Source organism: Corvus hawaiiensis, chromosome 26 (genome assembly GCF_020740725.1).
Source record: "Corvus hawaiiensis isolate bCorHaw1 chromosome 26, bCorHaw1.pri.cur, whole genome shotgun sequence".
NCBI lineage: Eukaryota > Metazoa > Chordata > Aves > Passeriformes > Corvidae > Corvus > Corvus hawaiiensis.
In genome coordinates, this window is record NC_063238.1 from 31,925,507 (window position 1) to 31,943,757 (window position 18,251).

General features: G+C 38.5%; 1 protein-coding gene across 2 annotated transcripts in view; it reads right to left on the reverse strand.

Annotated features, from left to right (window-relative positions):
• TAF2 (TATA-box binding protein associated factor 2) overlaps window positions 1-18,251 on the reverse strand; it is a 61,156-nt gene that overhangs the window by 39,162 nt on the left and 3,743 nt on the right. For both annotated transcript variants that reach the window (XM_048286410.1, XM_048286412.1), the window contains exons 4-10: window positions 6,961-7,079; window positions 5,496-5,637; window positions 4,877-5,108; window positions 4,362-4,546; window positions 3,689-3,802; window positions 2,290-2,389; window positions 617-702 (exon numbers count right to left, since the gene is read on the reverse strand). In XM_048286410.1, the coding sequence (XP_048142367.1) occupies window positions 617-702; window positions 2,290-2,389; window positions 3,689-3,802; window positions 4,362-4,546; window positions 4,877-5,108; window positions 5,496-5,637; window positions 6,961-7,079 (978 nt within the window). The remainder of the gene's footprint in view (window positions 1-616; window positions 703-2,289; window positions 2,390-3,688; window positions 3,803-4,361; window positions 4,547-4,876; window positions 5,109-5,495; window positions 5,638-6,960; window positions 7,080-18,251) is intronic.

Genomic DNA, 18,251 nt, shown 5'->3' on the forward strand with positions numbered 1-18,251 from the left:
AGTGATCTGACATTTAGCAATATTTTTCTACCTCCAGTGGTTAGTACTACTCAGTGGGAGAATTACAGGAGAGGGAAGAGGAATCATTCTAAACTAGACATACTGAAGCTACAGATATCAGGCAAATAAAAACCCTGCCAGTTCACATTGGTAACTAATAGTACTTCACAGATGACTGACCTAATACTTTTTTACCCACAATATACTAAGAAATCTCAGTCTAAGACTACAAGGTGGTATCTGAGAGCAGAAAGAAAAAGGAGCAAAGAAACAGAAAGCTGATGATACCGTAAAAAAGCCTGAAAATTACTAACCACTCCAGAAATAGCTCACGTCAAAATTCTGGCTTCATGTTCTCTCTTATCCTCTTACTAAAAAGCAGTTTCATAACAGCATTAAAAACATTCATTATACTTAATTTCCTTTGAAATTCACATTGAAAGAAAAATAAAACAACAGGTATTACAATATACTCAAGATGTACTTTATGAGACTGGTAATACATGCCTTGGGCAGCTTGAGATCTTGGCCTTGTGCTACACAACACACCCAAGGCATATATTAATGGCCCCATAAAAACATACCCTGCAATAACTTGCAGCTTAAATAAACATACTTGTCTTTCTCTTTTCCTCCTCCGAATATTGGATGCAGTAAAACTCCACCAGTCTTCAGTTCATATGCCACGATTTGGTCTAACTCCTGGGAAGAACAACATACATAAGTGAGTGTCATTTTGAAGAGCAGAGAAATTATTTAAAGACAGGAAAGCTTTTAATATTGTTCAAGCCATACCTCCTAATTAAGCTTGTTTACAAAAGGAGAAGTATTTTAAAATCAGAGATGTTCCTCAAATGAGAACAATAACAAAACAGTAGAAATTAGCAGCTTTTACTTGTTTTGGGGCTGGACAGGGGGCTAACCTCCAACAATACTGAAAAACATTATAACTAAAGAGTATTATTATTCAATAAATAAGTTGTCTCCAACCAAAAGAAATAAATGTGGTCAGCATTTCATACAATGGAAAACAACTACAGAGACACACACACACACGTAAATATAATGTATTAAATATATATATTAATAAATAAATAGATATATATTTACATTGGGCCCAAGCCCTGCACTGTGTCTGAATTTGTGTGATGCTACACCCGGGTTAACAAGCACACTTTAAGGCAGGATGTTTTTAAGGGCTCACTGTCACCCAGAACTCAACATGAATCAAATTGTGTCAGCTTAAGCACAGGAAATGTAAACCAATGCCTGTCTGCAACCCAGTGTTAAAAGATTTCCAAATATTTATATGTATTGATATTACACACTTTCACATATTGGTGATACATTAAAAGAAGGGCAGAACTGGAGGCTGTGACAGTAGCAGCTCTCAGTTCTACATGGGCACCTTTAGCAAGTCATGGGGAACAATGCGAGCAACTTCTGCTGCACACAGCAGTGAACTCTTAGCACAGACCATCAGTTCTGCTGTTCTCTGTAGCACCCACAGCTTCAGCACAGACAACACACGACTGGTGAACTGAATGAGCATTAGGCAGTTGAGGACATGGTACTGGGTCCCCATGTGAGTAAGGGATGTAAATGGAAGTAGTGGGGTTAGGATTTACTTTTTGGAATAGGGAGAGTAAGAGAATGTGATGAGAGAAAGAAGACGTATCTTTTTGTGAATAAATGTTACTGGCAAGGAATGAGGAGTCATTGCTGCTATCTCTAGAAAGTACCTGTCTCAAAGATTACATTTGAAAATGTAAGCCACAGAGACCTTCCAAGAAAAGGAACCTCTTCAAAAAGGGGTTTTTTTGCTGTTTCATTATTTCATTTAGTACTTCAATGATACTGAAAGATACCAGAATCACCACTGATCCAAGCTAATACTGGAGCCTTTCTGAGCTGTATGGATAGCCATCACAGCACAATAAATTCACCAAATACATATCCTTATGAATCCTATATTCTATTCTAAGTATTTCAAAATTAACATCTTTTTCGACTCTTTTTTTGGTGCAAAAGTCCAAACAAAAAGAGTAAAACTAATTTCATGGAGAGACAATGACAATATTACTCATATGGCAGTCACAAAAATCTATTTTGGTTTGTATGTTTGGTGTTCTTCCTTGCAGCAAGTGGTCAAAATATTTTAGCTCTAAGTTTTGTCACTACTAAAGAGGTCTTCAGATTGCAATGCAAGGCTGTTTTATATTCTGGTTTTATACTGTATCTTCTTTGATGCAAAATGTCTGACAGGTATAGAAAATGCTATGATGTTACCTGTTTAATCCAGTGCCGATACTCATTAACACCAAAGGTTTTTTTCATCCAAAGGCCATAAATGTAACCAGAGATTCCCTTTAGTACCCATTCATCTGACCTATTATAAGAAAGAAACATGAATTATATCACTTCAGAAGATGTTTTGTAAGGGATGGTATTTTTGACCAGCTCAAAAATAGCCACAAATTTCAAGAGGTTGTATAACTTCTCTAAGTCAACAGAAGTCTGATGAGCTGTGAACCAATTTATGGAACTTGGCACCTGGATGAGATCAATGAAACTGAAAAGTCAGTGAAAATTGAACTTTTACCAGAGAAATCCAGATTAAAATATAAAATCAAACTATTTTAGCTGAAACAATAATAATAAACAGGTGGAAATGGACACTAAAGCTAAAGCAAGTGCTAATCTGTATGACCTTAATTTCTTGATAAACATCTCAATGCAGTGCAGAAGATCTGGACAGCAAGTAGACAAAATACCTATCTCACATTTGGTGGACACCCTTTTAAACACATCTCCTGTGAGTTATGTTCTAAGAGAGAAAAAAATGGACAAAAACTACAACATGATCATGAACTAGGACCTTAAACAGAAGAATGACATCGTACACAGGGTATGATGAAGTAAGTAACAGAAGAACATATGACAATGGAGTCATTATGAAAGATGGAAAAAATTGCCTTCACCACAGAAGTAGGCTAGAAATAAAGAAGAGAGCCAGAGAAATTACAACAGTACAAACATCAATTTAAGAACATTTTGATTTCCCTTGTTTTTAAGACAAGGACGCGCTGGGACATAGACTTTTGCCATAAATAAAAAGTCATGGGCTACTTGTGCCCAATAAATAAAGCGTATGCAAAGGGATTTAAAATAAATACGGATCAAAACTGCAAGAGCCATTTGGGAAGGTTTTCTGAGACATGGAGTTATAGCCACCTAAGCAGGAATTTTCCCATTTGACATTAATTTCTGCATTCTCCTCCCTGAAAAAACTTCTTAATTTATTAGTTCTGTGCTCTGCAAGTACTTTGCATGCAGGCTATACTTCATCATCCAAAATATCTAACAGAAATTGACTGCTAATGCAAAAGAGTTACCTTTCTAAAATTTTCAGATGCCAAAGCATACTACAACATTCAGGAAGATATATTCAATCTACACAATCTTTCGAACTTTTCTCTCTCACATTCTCCTTTCAAAACAACAAAAAATACTAATGGATTTTCATTTATTGAGTTGGGTTTATTATTGCTAATTTTTTCCCCTGTTTTTGCTTTCTTCTACAATTACTGTTTCACGTATTTTTCTGATTAAATGCAATTTGCAAATTAAAATTTGAGCTTCCTAGATCCTCCCCATTTTCTGGAGAATACTATGGTAAAATACTTACCAGGACATTCTGGATATGAAACATCCAAAGAACTGCTGGGCCAGGGCCTGTGCCAAGCACCTCCTTGTCAGTGGAGTTTCATCTATAATCATTGCACTGTGCAAGAGATTTGTGCTGGACCACCATAGAAAGAAAATTACACAACATGAGTACCGGCTCCAAAGAAACACACGAGACCTTGCCTTAAAAACCAAAACACGTAAAATAATTTCTTCACTGTTTTTCCAGTGAGATAGTAACATCTTTTTTTAAATAATCTTAATGCAGGCAGGTCTCCTGCTATTATTATCTATACACAACTCTCTGTGTAGAGCCTACGTAGCTTAACTGGTGAAATTCTCTTGGATTTCTGATACCTTATTTCGGCTGAAGAAAAATAAAACACAGTCAAACGTGTCCATTTAGTTTGAGATTAAATATTTCATGCAGGGGCATTTCTAACTCACAAGGAATTGCCAGTTTTTTCTTAAAGTAAATCCAACATCTTTATAACAGATGACAACGGAAACAGTGTTAAAAGCCTGTAGTGTCAATAAAAACAAGCCTTTTCAAACCAGAGAGCCCGAAACTCAGGCTACAAAAATAACTAGAGTTTCACACATTTCTCACCAGTCTTGGATCTAGAGCTTCAAGACCTGTGGATTTAGAAGCTGTAACTTTCTCAAATACTAACCTGAAAATACTCATGGATGCATAAGCAGCTACTTCAACATAAGCTTCATCTATAAAAACAGTCTTGAAACAGGAGTAAGGATAGCGGCAGGTAAGAATCTCCTCATAAAATTCAAACACCTCATGAAGGTAAGACGTGGTATGTTTGAGCAATGGGAGGAGCTGTGGTAAGCAAAAGTGAGTCACCTACAACCAAAGGAAAATTTGTTACAAGACCTATGAATATATTTAAATACATAAATATCAGCTATATTACATATCAGGGAAGAAACCCAATTTCAACTAAATTCACCCCATAAATGCAGACATAAATGGAATTATTGCTTATTTAAAGGCTTTTTTTTTTTGGAGACAAATTTAAATACAGGCATTACTAGACAAGCTTTATCATATGACTGTACTGATGAAGGTTGATCTAGACATACGCATTCTTGGACTAATATATACTGACTGCAACACAAAACATCAGTAATTCTTTAGGAAAAAAAAGGAGGCTTCTATGACGAAGATTATTACCTCATGCATGTATGGATCAACAAGGATTTCAAATGGTCCAATTGCCAAGGAGATGTTAGAAGCTGCAGTTGGAATAGTCAGCATGTAATGAAAAGTCTTCTTTCTCATATCATGGGTGTACACAGTTTCCACCAAATCTCCGTTTGAAACTGCCACCATTGCAGCATCTACAGTATACTCAAGTTTCCAGGTACACAACTCAGAATATGAATCCACACAAGGAAACCAAAATCTAGGAAAGTTAGGATTGGGGGGAAAATGGTTAACAATAATACTTAACAATTATACTCTTTTTCACAGGTGATTTTTCTTTCAAGTTCCAAACTATATCCCTAAATATTTTAAGAATATATGAATATTGACATACTGACTCCTATAATACATTAACTTTATAAAGCTTCACAAGTTTTTTTGTCTTTATCTCCTGCTGAGCTATAAAGACTAGACATTCTAATTACTAGTCATTAGATGCTACTTCACATTGGTAAGCTCCTTTAAAGCACAAATTAAGTTTTAGAATTTTTTAAACTTAAAAGAATTTGAAGAAATTATTTGTATTTCCTACACTTTGAGAATAAGGAAGGAATACAAGTCTAACATTCCAAGACAGTTTTCTTACCTTGTAGAATTTTGATAACCACATGAAAAGACATGAGCCCCTCTTTCTGCCATGTTGCCCTCCATGTTGGGTACCACAAAATGAAGGCCTCCTTTTGGCTGGTCCAGAGAAAAGTTTATATGCACCTTCAGGACTTTTAACTCTGCAGCACAAAGACCAAAATTGGAGCAAGTATATACAACTTACATGAAAGTTATTTCAGGATAGTAATTCAGTTTTGGACTTTAGGTCTTTCAAGATTATGTGATAACTTCATTCTCATGGACTTCCTGGTCCACTTACAAAGTACAGATCAAAACTTACAAAACTGAGACCTCCGTAAGCACAACTTACAGGAGATAAATTTATAAGAATCTTTATTGATTAATAAAAACTGCAATTGGAGTCACATCTCATCTTCCATTTCCCCAACAGTAAAGCATCTTTATACAGATTGTCCCCTAACCACGATCTGCTTGGTACCTTGCTAAAAAATTTTCTCTAACAACTCCATGTAGCAGGCACATTCTTAAAAGACCTATTATTGTCATTTGCAGTTGCTTAAAATATCTTATTACAGTAAATGCTTTTCCTGTAACTTAAGTGTCTTTGCTTTGGTTTAGTTTCACAGAAGTCTCACTTATGAAGAGATTGGCAAGAAAAGAAATTCAAATTTATTCCACAAGTCTCACCATATTTTGGAACTCAAACTTTGAAAAGTGAAATTATACATGTTTGACTATTTTTCCTTCTAGGCTTGCATGTAAGGCAACAGGGACTCACACAAAAATCAAAATAAACAAAAGTGTCTTTCCCATTAAGGTGCATCTGACAATGCTGCGTGAGTCAGCCTCATGATACAGTTGCTATTATTCTCTCAGAGATCTCATAAATCCATGGCAAAAACTGATAAAACCATGCAAGAAATAATACAAGAAACTTGCAAGATCCCTGTAATAAAATAATCAACACTGGAGAGTAACTTATTAAAACAATTACTTATTCCAGGATCTAGTATGCCAGTTTATAAAGGAGTCTACTTTCACTACCAAATCAATTTTAAAATGACCATTCCTCAAAGTGAGATGGCATGAAATTAATATAGCTTTGTAAAAAGAGGTATATAACTATATCCTTGTAAATTATTTTCTTTGTTGGATCACATATATTGTAAGTAACCTCAAAATTACAATTTAGCACCCAGTATACTCCATTATTCCCACTTCCTGAAGTATTCTGGGGTTGTGACCACCCAAGAGAATGTTTGTATAATAGTGTCAAGAAACCTTGCTACAGTTCTCCATATTACCGAAAAGTAAAGGTGTTTTTCAGAGTTCAAATAGAGAGGAAAAGGAAACAGTAACCATAAATTCATAAGATAATGTAACACTACTTCTATTTATATAAAGCTACTATCTTCCTAAGGGAACTTGTAGCTGACAACTCTATGACATCTTAAATTAAGCTTTCAGTACAGCGTCTTTACCATCAACATGTTTCCATAGCTCCGAGGGAACCTTAATGCAGAGTTCTCCGTTTCCAGCATCTGGGTCCACAGCACTGACAGCAGCAGCATAGGCATTGGAAAAATAGTTGAGATTCCTCCTGTCAGAAATACCCAGTTAATTATTAGAGTACAGTTGTGCTAAACCACAAAATACTAGTTTGAAAGTTAAGACAATTTCTATACTGAATTTCAAGGTGCATGTTCAACCAAGTGTTTTGTTTTGTTTTTAAAGGAGTGGAAGAGAAAAGGAGTAAAGATTAGATTTCAACAACCAGAACTTTAAATATGGCTCTTGCAGAAGTGATCTGTGATCAAAAAGACTTAAACAGTAATAATTCCCAATAAACTGAGAAACGCTCGGTGTTCTTTTCTTGACAATATGAGTAATATTTTACATTTATTGGAATAGAAATAAAAAATTCTGGTTTTTATTTTGGATGAAGATTGTGTCTTTATCTAAAGCTCTGTCTTGAAGATCTGCTTCCTCATATATTGCAGTTTTGCTCTTATTTTGGTTTTCTAAATGTGAGATTTTAGCTTGGCAATGGTATTTTTCCCCTTTAGCTTGATGGATAAGAATAGGGTTTGTTTTAATGCACTTGTAAATACACATAAAATATTATATGTTAAGAGTTTTGGCCTTAATACACAAACACAAAAATATGTGCTATACTTTTTTGTTTCTAGTTATATTAGAAACATTCTTCTTCTTTAAAGTGTACCGTAATTCATTTAAGATGTAAACACAGTTTTTCGTAATTAGGTTTGAGCAACTATATATCATCTGCTCATTAACTGCTCACTTCATTCCAAAGTCATATTATCACTTCAGTTATGACTTAGAGTAACTGTTTTCTACTAAAATGAGCAGAAACAAGCATATGTCTGCTGTTAAAGTACTTATGAGCAGGATGTTACCTTATTATTTAATGTGATTATATTCAGCTACAGGAGGACGACCAGTCAAGTTCAAAAATAACCCTGCTTTAACAGCTTTATGCAATAGCCTTTATACTTTCTCAAAATGCATTTTTAAACTGTTTAAAGCATGGGAGCAAAATCTTTCTTAATTCTGATTCTCCAGTACACACAGTTTTTCAGAAGTTTGCACAACTCGATACCTGAAGAGATGTGTTTGAATAACTTATCACCTTTTCCCCAGAATTTAGGTACTGCTGATGAATCCAAGCACTGTGGAAGCAAGACACAACCAAGCATAAAGCAGCCATAGAATCACAGAACCACAGAACACTCTTGGAAGGGACCTTCCAAGGTTATCTAGTCCAGCTCTCCTGGGAGAGGACAGAGACATCTTACACTATATGAGGTGGCTCAGAGTCCTGTCCAACCAGACCTTCAATGTTTCCAGGGATGGGACATCTACCATCTCCCCAAGAAACCAGCTCCAGGGTTTCACTGCCCTCACAGTAAAAGAGTTCTTCCTTGCATCTAGTCTAAATCTACCCTCTTTTAGTTTAAAACCATTACCCCTTGTCCTACTGTAACAGGCCCTACTAAAAGTCTGCCCCATCGTTCTTATAAACCCCCTCTAAGTACTGAAAGGTTGCAATAAGATATTCCCAGAACTGTATCTTCTCCAGGCTGAACCCCAACTCTCTCAGCCTTTCACCACAAATAGGTGTTCCACCCCTCTTATCATCTTTGCAGCCTCCTCTGGATCTGCTCCAACAGGTCCATGTCCTCCCTGTGCTGAGGACCTCAGAGCTGGATGCAGCACTGCAGGTGGGGTCTCAAAAGGGTGGAGTGGAGGGGCAGAATCCCCTCCTTTGCCCTGCTGCCCACACTGCTGGTGATGCAGCCCAGGACACCGTTGGCTTTTTGGGGTGCAAATGCACACTGCCAGTTCATGCTGTGCCTCTCATCCATTAGCACCCTGAAGTCTTTCTCCACAGGGCTGCATGCAATCCTTTCATCTCCCAGCCTGTACTGATATTAGGGGTTGTCCTGACCCAGGACTACTGCACCACAATGAAGTAAATTAACTTTTGGCTGGGGACTCCACCTTCCAATCTGAAGTCCACACAAAGCAGACATGATCTCATTTCAGGATTTTGCTTTCATCTAACCAGTCTCTATTCACTATCCACAGAGAAAACCACCCAAATTACAGTACCTTACTTGGAAGAATGAAGTACAATTAACCATGCCACCAGCACCATCCTGTAAGTCTACGTATGTCAAACACCATGCTTAATATTCCTAGTCTTCCACACACATAAAATTTTGCTAAAACACTGAAATATGTTGAGAACATATTTTCATGTAGTTCTTCATCGTTGGCACTAATAACGCACAAATTCCCTGGCACCTCCACCAAGACCGAGAATGTCAGGAACAGTAAACTTGTCTACTTTGCTTGGAAGCTTCTGAAAATTGGACATGAATAGTAAATGAGACCATTTCAGTATAGAAACACACAAATCTCAAGTTTTAATACATTTTTTCCCCCCTTTTCACAGCTGAAGTATACCTAAAGGTAGGATACAATACCAAAAAGTTTCAAAAGCAAAAGGTTGAATTTGTACACTAGAATACACTACAACTCCGGGTATGGCTCCAGAACAATTCCAACCCACTTAAGTCCAGCTGATGTGCTGTCTCCTAGTCTCACTCATGCATTCCTACTACCTCACTCACTAAGGACACTACTGTTCATCTGACCCTGCGGTGATGCAGCTGAAAGTGTCCAATGGAAAAATAAGTCCTTTTTTCTAAGTAGGCAGCAGTTGGTTTATTTCCTTGAACTGTCATACTGAGGGGTCAAAACACACTCCTAAGCAAAGTTACTTTAAGCTATCCTTCAAATGGCATCCTAGAAAGGCAAACAAATACCATTGGAAAAACTCTATTTAAAAAGAGACTGCATGACTAAGAACTATCAGTAATTAAAAAAGCTAGCAACAGAAAACAACAGTAACATTCCATTAGATTGTAAAGTCTAAAGTTTTTAATTTTAATCCAAATTGGTTTTGAAAATTGACTATTATTGATACAGGATCCCCTTCCTACACATCAGTGAGAATTTGTTCAAACTTTGAAGATTGTGATGAGCTTGTGGCTACACTTTAAACATCAGTGGGTTCAGAGACAGGAAAAGGTTATGATTTTACAGCAAAGAAGGTAGATACCAGAGCTTAACATTTTATGGAAAACAAGTCTATTCTTATAGTTCTATTTTTGTGAAGTGTTCCAATTCAAATGGGTGATTCATTGTAAAAGAATCCATGAAAGGCTTAGTACTACAGATTAATCTTTTCATAGGCTGAACTATTCTCAATAAACTGGATATGGCCATTTTAAGAAAAACAGAGCACATGCCAAAAGTTATAGCCCAAGGAATAACAATGATAAATTTTCCTAACGCTAAGTGTAGATTGACAATGAAAAACAAATACACATTCATGGTTTTTTTCCCAGTAGAGATACATTTTATTATCAGAATTCACCCCAAGCACTGTTAATTACAGCCCAAGCATGTAGCTTGACCGACTGTAAAGAAGCAATCCTGCAGAGACTTATTTTTTAAAGCTACTAATTGATTTCAAACTTCCCATAGCATTTCTCACTACTAGCTGCACCAGTGCTACAAATACATGTGCCAAACATATAGTCTATAAACCACTGTTTTCCTAGAGTACTTAACATCAACTTGGCAAAATAATTCTTTGCTCTACCTGTAATTCATTACCTGTAATTCATTTACTATTCTACTTTGCTTCCCAGATAGAATAAGCACTTGATACTGGAGTATATACATGATATAGCATTTTAAATATATAATACATGCATATATAGGTGATTTATTAATAGGGTAATGATTTAAATCTTTGTCGTGCTGAAAAACCTAATTTTCACTCCTGGCCAAGTTTAAGGGCTTTGTCATCTCTTTTCAAAAGTTCTCTGCACCTTTGTGTCATGGTTTAGGAATTCTCCCATTTAATGTTTCCACTGAAACTACTTCAAACCATGTGCCACTTGATCTCTCCCCCCTGCCCCTGTGGTGGGCTGGAGAGGAGAACTGGAGCCACAAAAGGTAAAGATTATAGACTGAGATAAGAATAATTTACCAGAGACAACAATAAAACAACAAACAGTGACAGCAACAAGACCAATGACAACGTGTACGAGAAAAGAGGCGAACAACTCACATGGCATTGCTCACCCCGTGGAAAACTTCTGAAAATACCTGACCCCTCTGCCATGCTATGGGACTTGGAAGCGAGCCTTCTTCCCATCCCTGGAAAATGAGGTGAGGTGGAATAGAAAAATTTCCAGGCCCTAGCCATGTTCCCTCCTGGCTACTGCAAAAATTAAACCTGTCCTGGCCAGAACAGGGACATTATCTACCTCTTATTCTATATTGCCTACTTCATGCCCAAATCCTACACCTTTCAACTACACATACATATATATACACACACACACACACACACATATATATATAATATTTCCACAGTGACCATCCCTCCAACGCATCTATTGAGCTCATTTAGTCCATGTGTGTTCTGTCCATCCTAGATGCCTTCCAGGGCAGGAGAGGTGCTGTGCTGTCAGCTGGTTGCAAGTTGCCTCAGGCACTCACAACTGGTCTAACTGGAGCAGCCCATATTCATTTTCCTTGGTAGTTACTATATACAGGGGCAGTGTCATTCAGGAACCAGTATTATACAATTCAACATGACAGGCTGTTCTTATGCAAAATCAAATCCCCATGAGGTGCACATCATGCTTCCCTGTCCCTCTGCACTACCCACCAAGTGCACCCAGGTGCTTGAGCAAAAACAATCCACAGATAGGTTTGCCTTTTCATGAGGCAGGACTAATCCAAACTGTCTTCCCTAACACATTTCTCATATGCACCACAGGGACTTTATCCCCTTGTACAGTACATGGGAATTTTTATTGGGCAGGGCCAGCTGGATTGTTAGAGCCTCTAGTGTTAACTAACCAGGCAGCCTCCACTAAATGTAGGAAGGTGGAGGTTGCACTACCCAGGTTCCACCACCCACTGCTTCCAATCTTTCAATGTGGTTTTTAACAGTCCACTGTACCACTCAACTTTCCCAGAGACTGGCATGTGCAAGGGAGTATGATATACCCACTCAATACCATGTTCTCTAGTCCAGGTGTCTATAAGGCTGTTTCTAAAATGAGTCCCATTGTCCGAATCAATTCTTTCAGGGGTGCCACGTTGCCACAGGACTTGTTTTTCAAGTCCCAGGATGGTGTTCCAGGCAGTAGTGTAGGCACAGGATACATCTCCAGCCATCCAGCGGTTGCTTCCATCACTCTCAGCCCACAGCACTTGCCTTGGTGAGTTTGCAGAATGTGATAGGATCAATCTGCCAGGCCTCCCCATGTTTGTAATGTTTGTATTTCGATCATCATCCACCACACCACAGAGGATTTACCCACTTGGCCTGCACTGCAGTGCATGCTTCACAGTTATGGATAACCATGGTTAAGTTCATCCCTAAATTATGAGCCCATCTGTATACTGCATCTTCTCCCTGATGACCTGAGGCATCATGGGCCACTAAGCCAGAAATAATTCACCCTTATGTTGCCAACCCAGACCCACCTGAGACACTTTAGTCTTGGCAGCTTGATCCACCTGTTTGTTGTGATGCTCTTCAGTAGCCCAACTCTTGGTTACATGTACATAACGTACTTTCACAGCCAACTTCTCTACCCCGTCAGGGATATCTTACCACAATTCAGCAGCCCAGATGGGTTTACCTCTGGGCTGCCAATTGGTCTTTTTCCATTGTCCTAGTCACCCTGCAGAGAATTTGCTACCATCCATGAGTCAGTATAGAAGTGGAGTGTTGGCTACTTCTCTCACTCAGTGATGTCCAAAGCCATCTGGATGGCTTTCAGCTCTGCAACCTGACTTGATCCACCTTGTCTCTCAATAGCTTCTGTGACTCATCACATAGGACTCAGTACAGCAGCTTTCAATTTGCGATGTAACCCTATGATACAACAGGAAGTGTCAGTGAAGAGGGTGTGTTGCTTTTCATTTTCTGGCAGCTGATTATATGGTGGGGCCTCCTCAGGACGTGTCACCTTTTCCTCCTCCTCCTCTGGTGATAGTCCGAAATTTTCACCCTCAGGCCAGTTTGTGATGATTTCCAAGATCCCTGGGGGACTGGGGTTTCCTATTTGAACTTGCTGCTATGATTGGCGCAACTCACTTATTCCGTGTAGCATCAGGGCTATGATGTGTTGCAGGGACTTTCCCTTTGAACATCGGGTGATTATCTCTGGCCCTGCCTCTTCCTCCTGTTGCAAGGGCCCTACTTCCTCTTCATTCCTCACTAAGTGAACTGATTTTGTCTAAGATTTCTTCTTCTTCTGTATAGGGGTGCCTGGTACCGACACAGGTTGCTCCTCTGGTTCAGCTGCAGTTTGAGTGGCCCCAGTGCCTGCTGGTCTGCTTTCCTTTACATCCAAAGGAAATCCAAAATTCTCAAAAGCTGTTGTAAGGCACAAAGGAGAAAGAGGGGCTCACAAGCTGGGGGAAATCATCCTCCCCTATTCTCCCCACAGACTGGGTACAGTTATTAATGGACTCCTAAAGGGAGCACCTGAGGTAAGGGTAGGAGAACAACACTGAACACACATCCCAAATGATCCTCATTGTCCATGATGTCATCATATCATATCCCACAGTACATCAACAAAGCAATCCTGATCCCTCTTCCCAGTCTGAAAAAGAGCACCATGATGGGCACATAGTGCATATACAGAAGCATACAGAAGGCTAGATAGCACAACCACTTTGAACAAACCAAGACATAGAGTGACCAGCGGCTCTGTTACCTAATACAACAAATGTTTAGATGAAATTTGTTTCCAACCCTCTCTGGGCAGATCTGTTGATATCTCAACCCTTCATGCCCAACCTGGGCGCCAAGTAAGGCTGTCCTGGCTTAGGAATGGTACTCTGCCATTTAGTGTTCCCACTGAAACAGTCCAAATCACTGGCAGCTCGATCACTGGCCCCACCCCCGTCCCTTGTGGGGCTTGGGAGAGGAGAACTGGAGGCATAAAAGGCAAAGATCACAGGTCGAGATAAGAATAATTTACTGGAAACAGCAATAAAGTAAGAGTACAGTAACAGCAACAATACTAATGACAGAATGTACAAGAAAAGAGGCAAACAATTCTTGCTCACCCTGCAGAACACCCCCACCCTGAAAATACCTGACTGCTCCCTCCACCACACTATGTGACCCCGGAGTGAGCCCGTCCTCCATCCCTGGAAAATGATGTGAGGTGGTATAGAATAATCTCCAGGCCTTAGCCTTCCCCCTCCTGACTACTGCAAAAATCAACCCTGTCCTGGCCAGGACACTTGATTTCTTTCTAATGAAGTCTATCATGAATTGGACAAGCATTGTATCAGTGGAAATAAAAGTTATTTATTGCAGCAAGGCAACACACACTCAGTCCACCAAAAATTTTTCTATTTTGTGCAAAGGCTAAAGGCTTGATCATGGACTTCTCAGAAGAATAAAGACAGACAAGACAGACATGCCCTGAAGGCTACCACATTGCTCTCTCACAGCTTACTGCTGCTTGTAACTAAAGCAATAGTGAAGTCAGAGGATATCAAAACATCTTCACACTTGTAATGTTTAAATAGTACAGGCTTCAGGCTAAAAAAAAGGACAAACGAACTGGCATTGCCCAGGAAAGCATTATGTGCATATTAGCTAGCTATACTGAAAACAGCTTCCTTCATACAGAAATAACAATAAAATGCAACAGCTTCTTGGCCTGGGATCCTAGTTATCCCACAAACGTGAAGCATGTAAGCAGGCACAGTAGGATCATCACAAACTTCACTTATCACAGAACAAACCACTGCATCCAAACTCCAAACTTTTGCTGCACCTATTTAACAGTTTACAATCTCAACCACAAGATTAAGAAAAATGTATCTCCTTTGCCAGTTTTAAATAAATAGGGCTGAGATACAAGCAGTTGTCTCAGTATTCAGAATATGCACTGGGATTTCTACACAGAATATAGAAGTATAGCCCAGAAAAAGCACACTCATTTCTCTTATGCTGACAGAATCAAGAAAGCACCAATTTACAAGGAAAAGAAAGATGAGGAGGATAGACAGCTGTAACACTCAAAACCAGCAGCCCCAAACCATGACCCAAAGAGACATTCTCCACCATTATTTGCACTCTTCACAAGACTTGAAACTCTTCTCAAAAGCATGAGCAAAACGGGATTCTCTGCCATCCTGTGTACACACAATAAAGCAATGTAAATTATTTCGTATCTTACACCACTGTTCAGGTGTTTGCTCAGTCAGGAAGGAAGTGACTGCATTATCTAAGTTCATCCATGAAAAGCCTGGTATTCAGGTTGCCTGAAGCCTCCAGAGGAAATTACAAGACAGAAGTCTGACTTTATTTCTAGATAAACCGTTAAACACTCTCTCACTTGTTACCTGAAATTATGGTTTGGGACTAATGGATAAATTGGAAATGACATCAAAGCTAAAAATATATTTAATGCACTAATTAATGGCTTCCAACCTTTCCTACAAACTTCACCAATTTTTAATTACCTTTTTAGTGAGATATTCAGGAGAACTGACAACATACATGACTGAAAAAAATTGTTTCACCTTCTGCAACACTGAAAATGTGAAATGACAGAGACCACCTGTCAATGATTTTTTCATCAAAAGATGCTAAAACCCAATAGTACTATTTGAACTGAAAACAAATTGAATATTTCAATTCAGAACACAAAGAGGTGATCAGACAGATCTCACCAAGAAGTAGCAAAGAACATCACAGTGAGGCAGACACAATTGTGTGTCATACATAAAGCTGAATTTCTTAACCCTCTTTTAACTGTGCTCTCAGATGCCAAAATTTGCACAACGTAACAGTGAACCAACCATTTCTCTTAACCTCCTATCAGCAAACATAACCTTTCAAGTCAGAGATGCTGTAGCAAGTTTTCTAACCTTTACTCCATACAGAGTTTTCCATTTTTAATAGAATTCTGTTGCTAACTAGGGGAGTAAGAAGTCTTCAAATTATTTTAACTTTGATAAAAAGGTAGTAAAATGTCCATTAAATTAACAACTTTTCTAAGTACTTATGCCTCAGATTAGCTATTCGGAAAAAATTTCTTCACAGAAAAGATTGCAAAGCGTTGGAACAGACTGTCCAGCAAAGTGGTTACTGTGGTAGAGAATGCGGGCAGCAACAAGTAGTGGCGTGACCGTCCCTGGAAGTGTTCAAAAAACACGTAGACATGGCACGTGAAGACATGATTTAATGGTCATGGTGATGCTGGGTTGACAGCTGGACTTGATGATCTTATGGGTCTTTTCCAACTTTAATGCTTCTATGATTTTATGTGTTCTTTTAGAAAACAACATCTAAGAAACTAAAAGCATTATCAAAACAAACGAAAGCGTCTGTATATAAAATCATATAACTTGAACTTATATTCGCTACACATCACAGGACAGAATAAAGAATGAAAACAAAATATTTTAAATAAACAGGTCGCCAAGAACCATCTTAATTTCACATTTACTAGTTCAACAGACTACTAAAGAAAACTGTGCAAAAGGTAACTATCCCTGTAACATCAGAAACGAACCACACTGTCTGATCTGTGTCCCATTCAAAATAATTGCTGCAGCTAGTTCAGCTGCAAGGGTACAAAGGACATTATCACTAAACTTGCCATTACACATGAGAACTTGAAAGAGATGACCAGATGATTAGATGTAAAGACTACTACAAACCACTGTTTCTAGAAACAGTTCTTTGTAAAGAAGGGCAGAAGAAACACACTGATGATTTTTTCGAGGTACTAATTCTAGAGTTTTTAGATTTCTAGTATTTCTGTTTGCAATCCTGCCTTAAGAACAGAGGTGCTGTATTTAACTACCCAATTGTGACCTGGTATTTCAATGGAAAGATACATCTAACTTCATCTAATACTTTGTAACTCGTGTTGCCTTTAACTTCTGAGATACAGAAAGAGTCATACTAGTTTTTTGTTATGAATATTTGGTGACCTCTGTCTTTCATAACTATGAATAACACAGAGTTATGAAATAAAGAGATTTTCTATTAAGTTTGAAAAGTTTGAATGAAAAATGACCTCTCCTAATCCCTTTTTTAACATAATGGAGTGCTCACTCTGATCACTTTAAATGCTGCTCCCTTCTCACATCTTCCAGGAGTTACGCAGGATTCCAGTTATTACAGAATCACAGAATGACTGATGTTGGAAGGGATTTCTGAAGGTCTTCTGGTCCAACCCCTCAGCTCCAGCAGGGTCACCTACAACCAGTTGCTCAGGAGCATGTCCAGATGACTCGACTATTTCCCAGGATAGAGATTCCACAGTCTGGGTAAATCGTATCAGTGCTCACCTTCACAGTAAAAACAGTTTCTTGATGTTCGAAGGGAACCTGCTATGTCTCAGTTTGTGCCCACTGTGTCTGCTCCTGTCAGTGGACATAAGTTAAAATACATGAAATTCTATCAGAATACGAGAAAACGCTTTTTACTGTGAGGGTCATCAACACTGGAGCAGGTTGCCTGGAGAGACTGCAGAGATTCCATCCCTGAAGATACTCAAAACCCAAAGGGACACAGCCCTGTGCAACCTGCTCTACCTAACCCTGCATGAGCAGGGGAGTTGGACTAGGTGATTTCAGTCAGTGTTTTCCAGCCTAAAGGACTCTGTGATTTCGTATCAGCTGCTATTAAACTTGTACAACACTTTCACTAGAAGTTTTTAACAAGTCAGCAAATTGTAAATTCAACTGAGCCAGCCAAAAGAACGTGTGAGAATATGAACATTTCAGCAAATCAAAAGAGAATACTTAGGGAAATCATTTGCCCACCATGCTCTTACCAAAAATGAAAAGGCTATGACATTTTTTGCTAAAGCCCCTTCCCGTATCAGTTCCCCGAACATGCAGGATGCCACATGTTTTTAAACTTACTCTTCAATATCAGATGGTGAAGAAATTTGAAACTTTTCCTTTCAAATTTTAAAGTGAGTTCAGGTAACATTCTAGGACTTACACTGTTATCTACAACAATAAATAATGAAAGTTTGATTCCTCAGGAAAGGCCAAAAGCTTTACTTACTAGCTCTTTGTAACAATCTAGAATCCCTGCAATGAGGATTCTGAATTTTTGACATAATGAGCAATAGTGTCAACAGCAAAAAAAATCAAG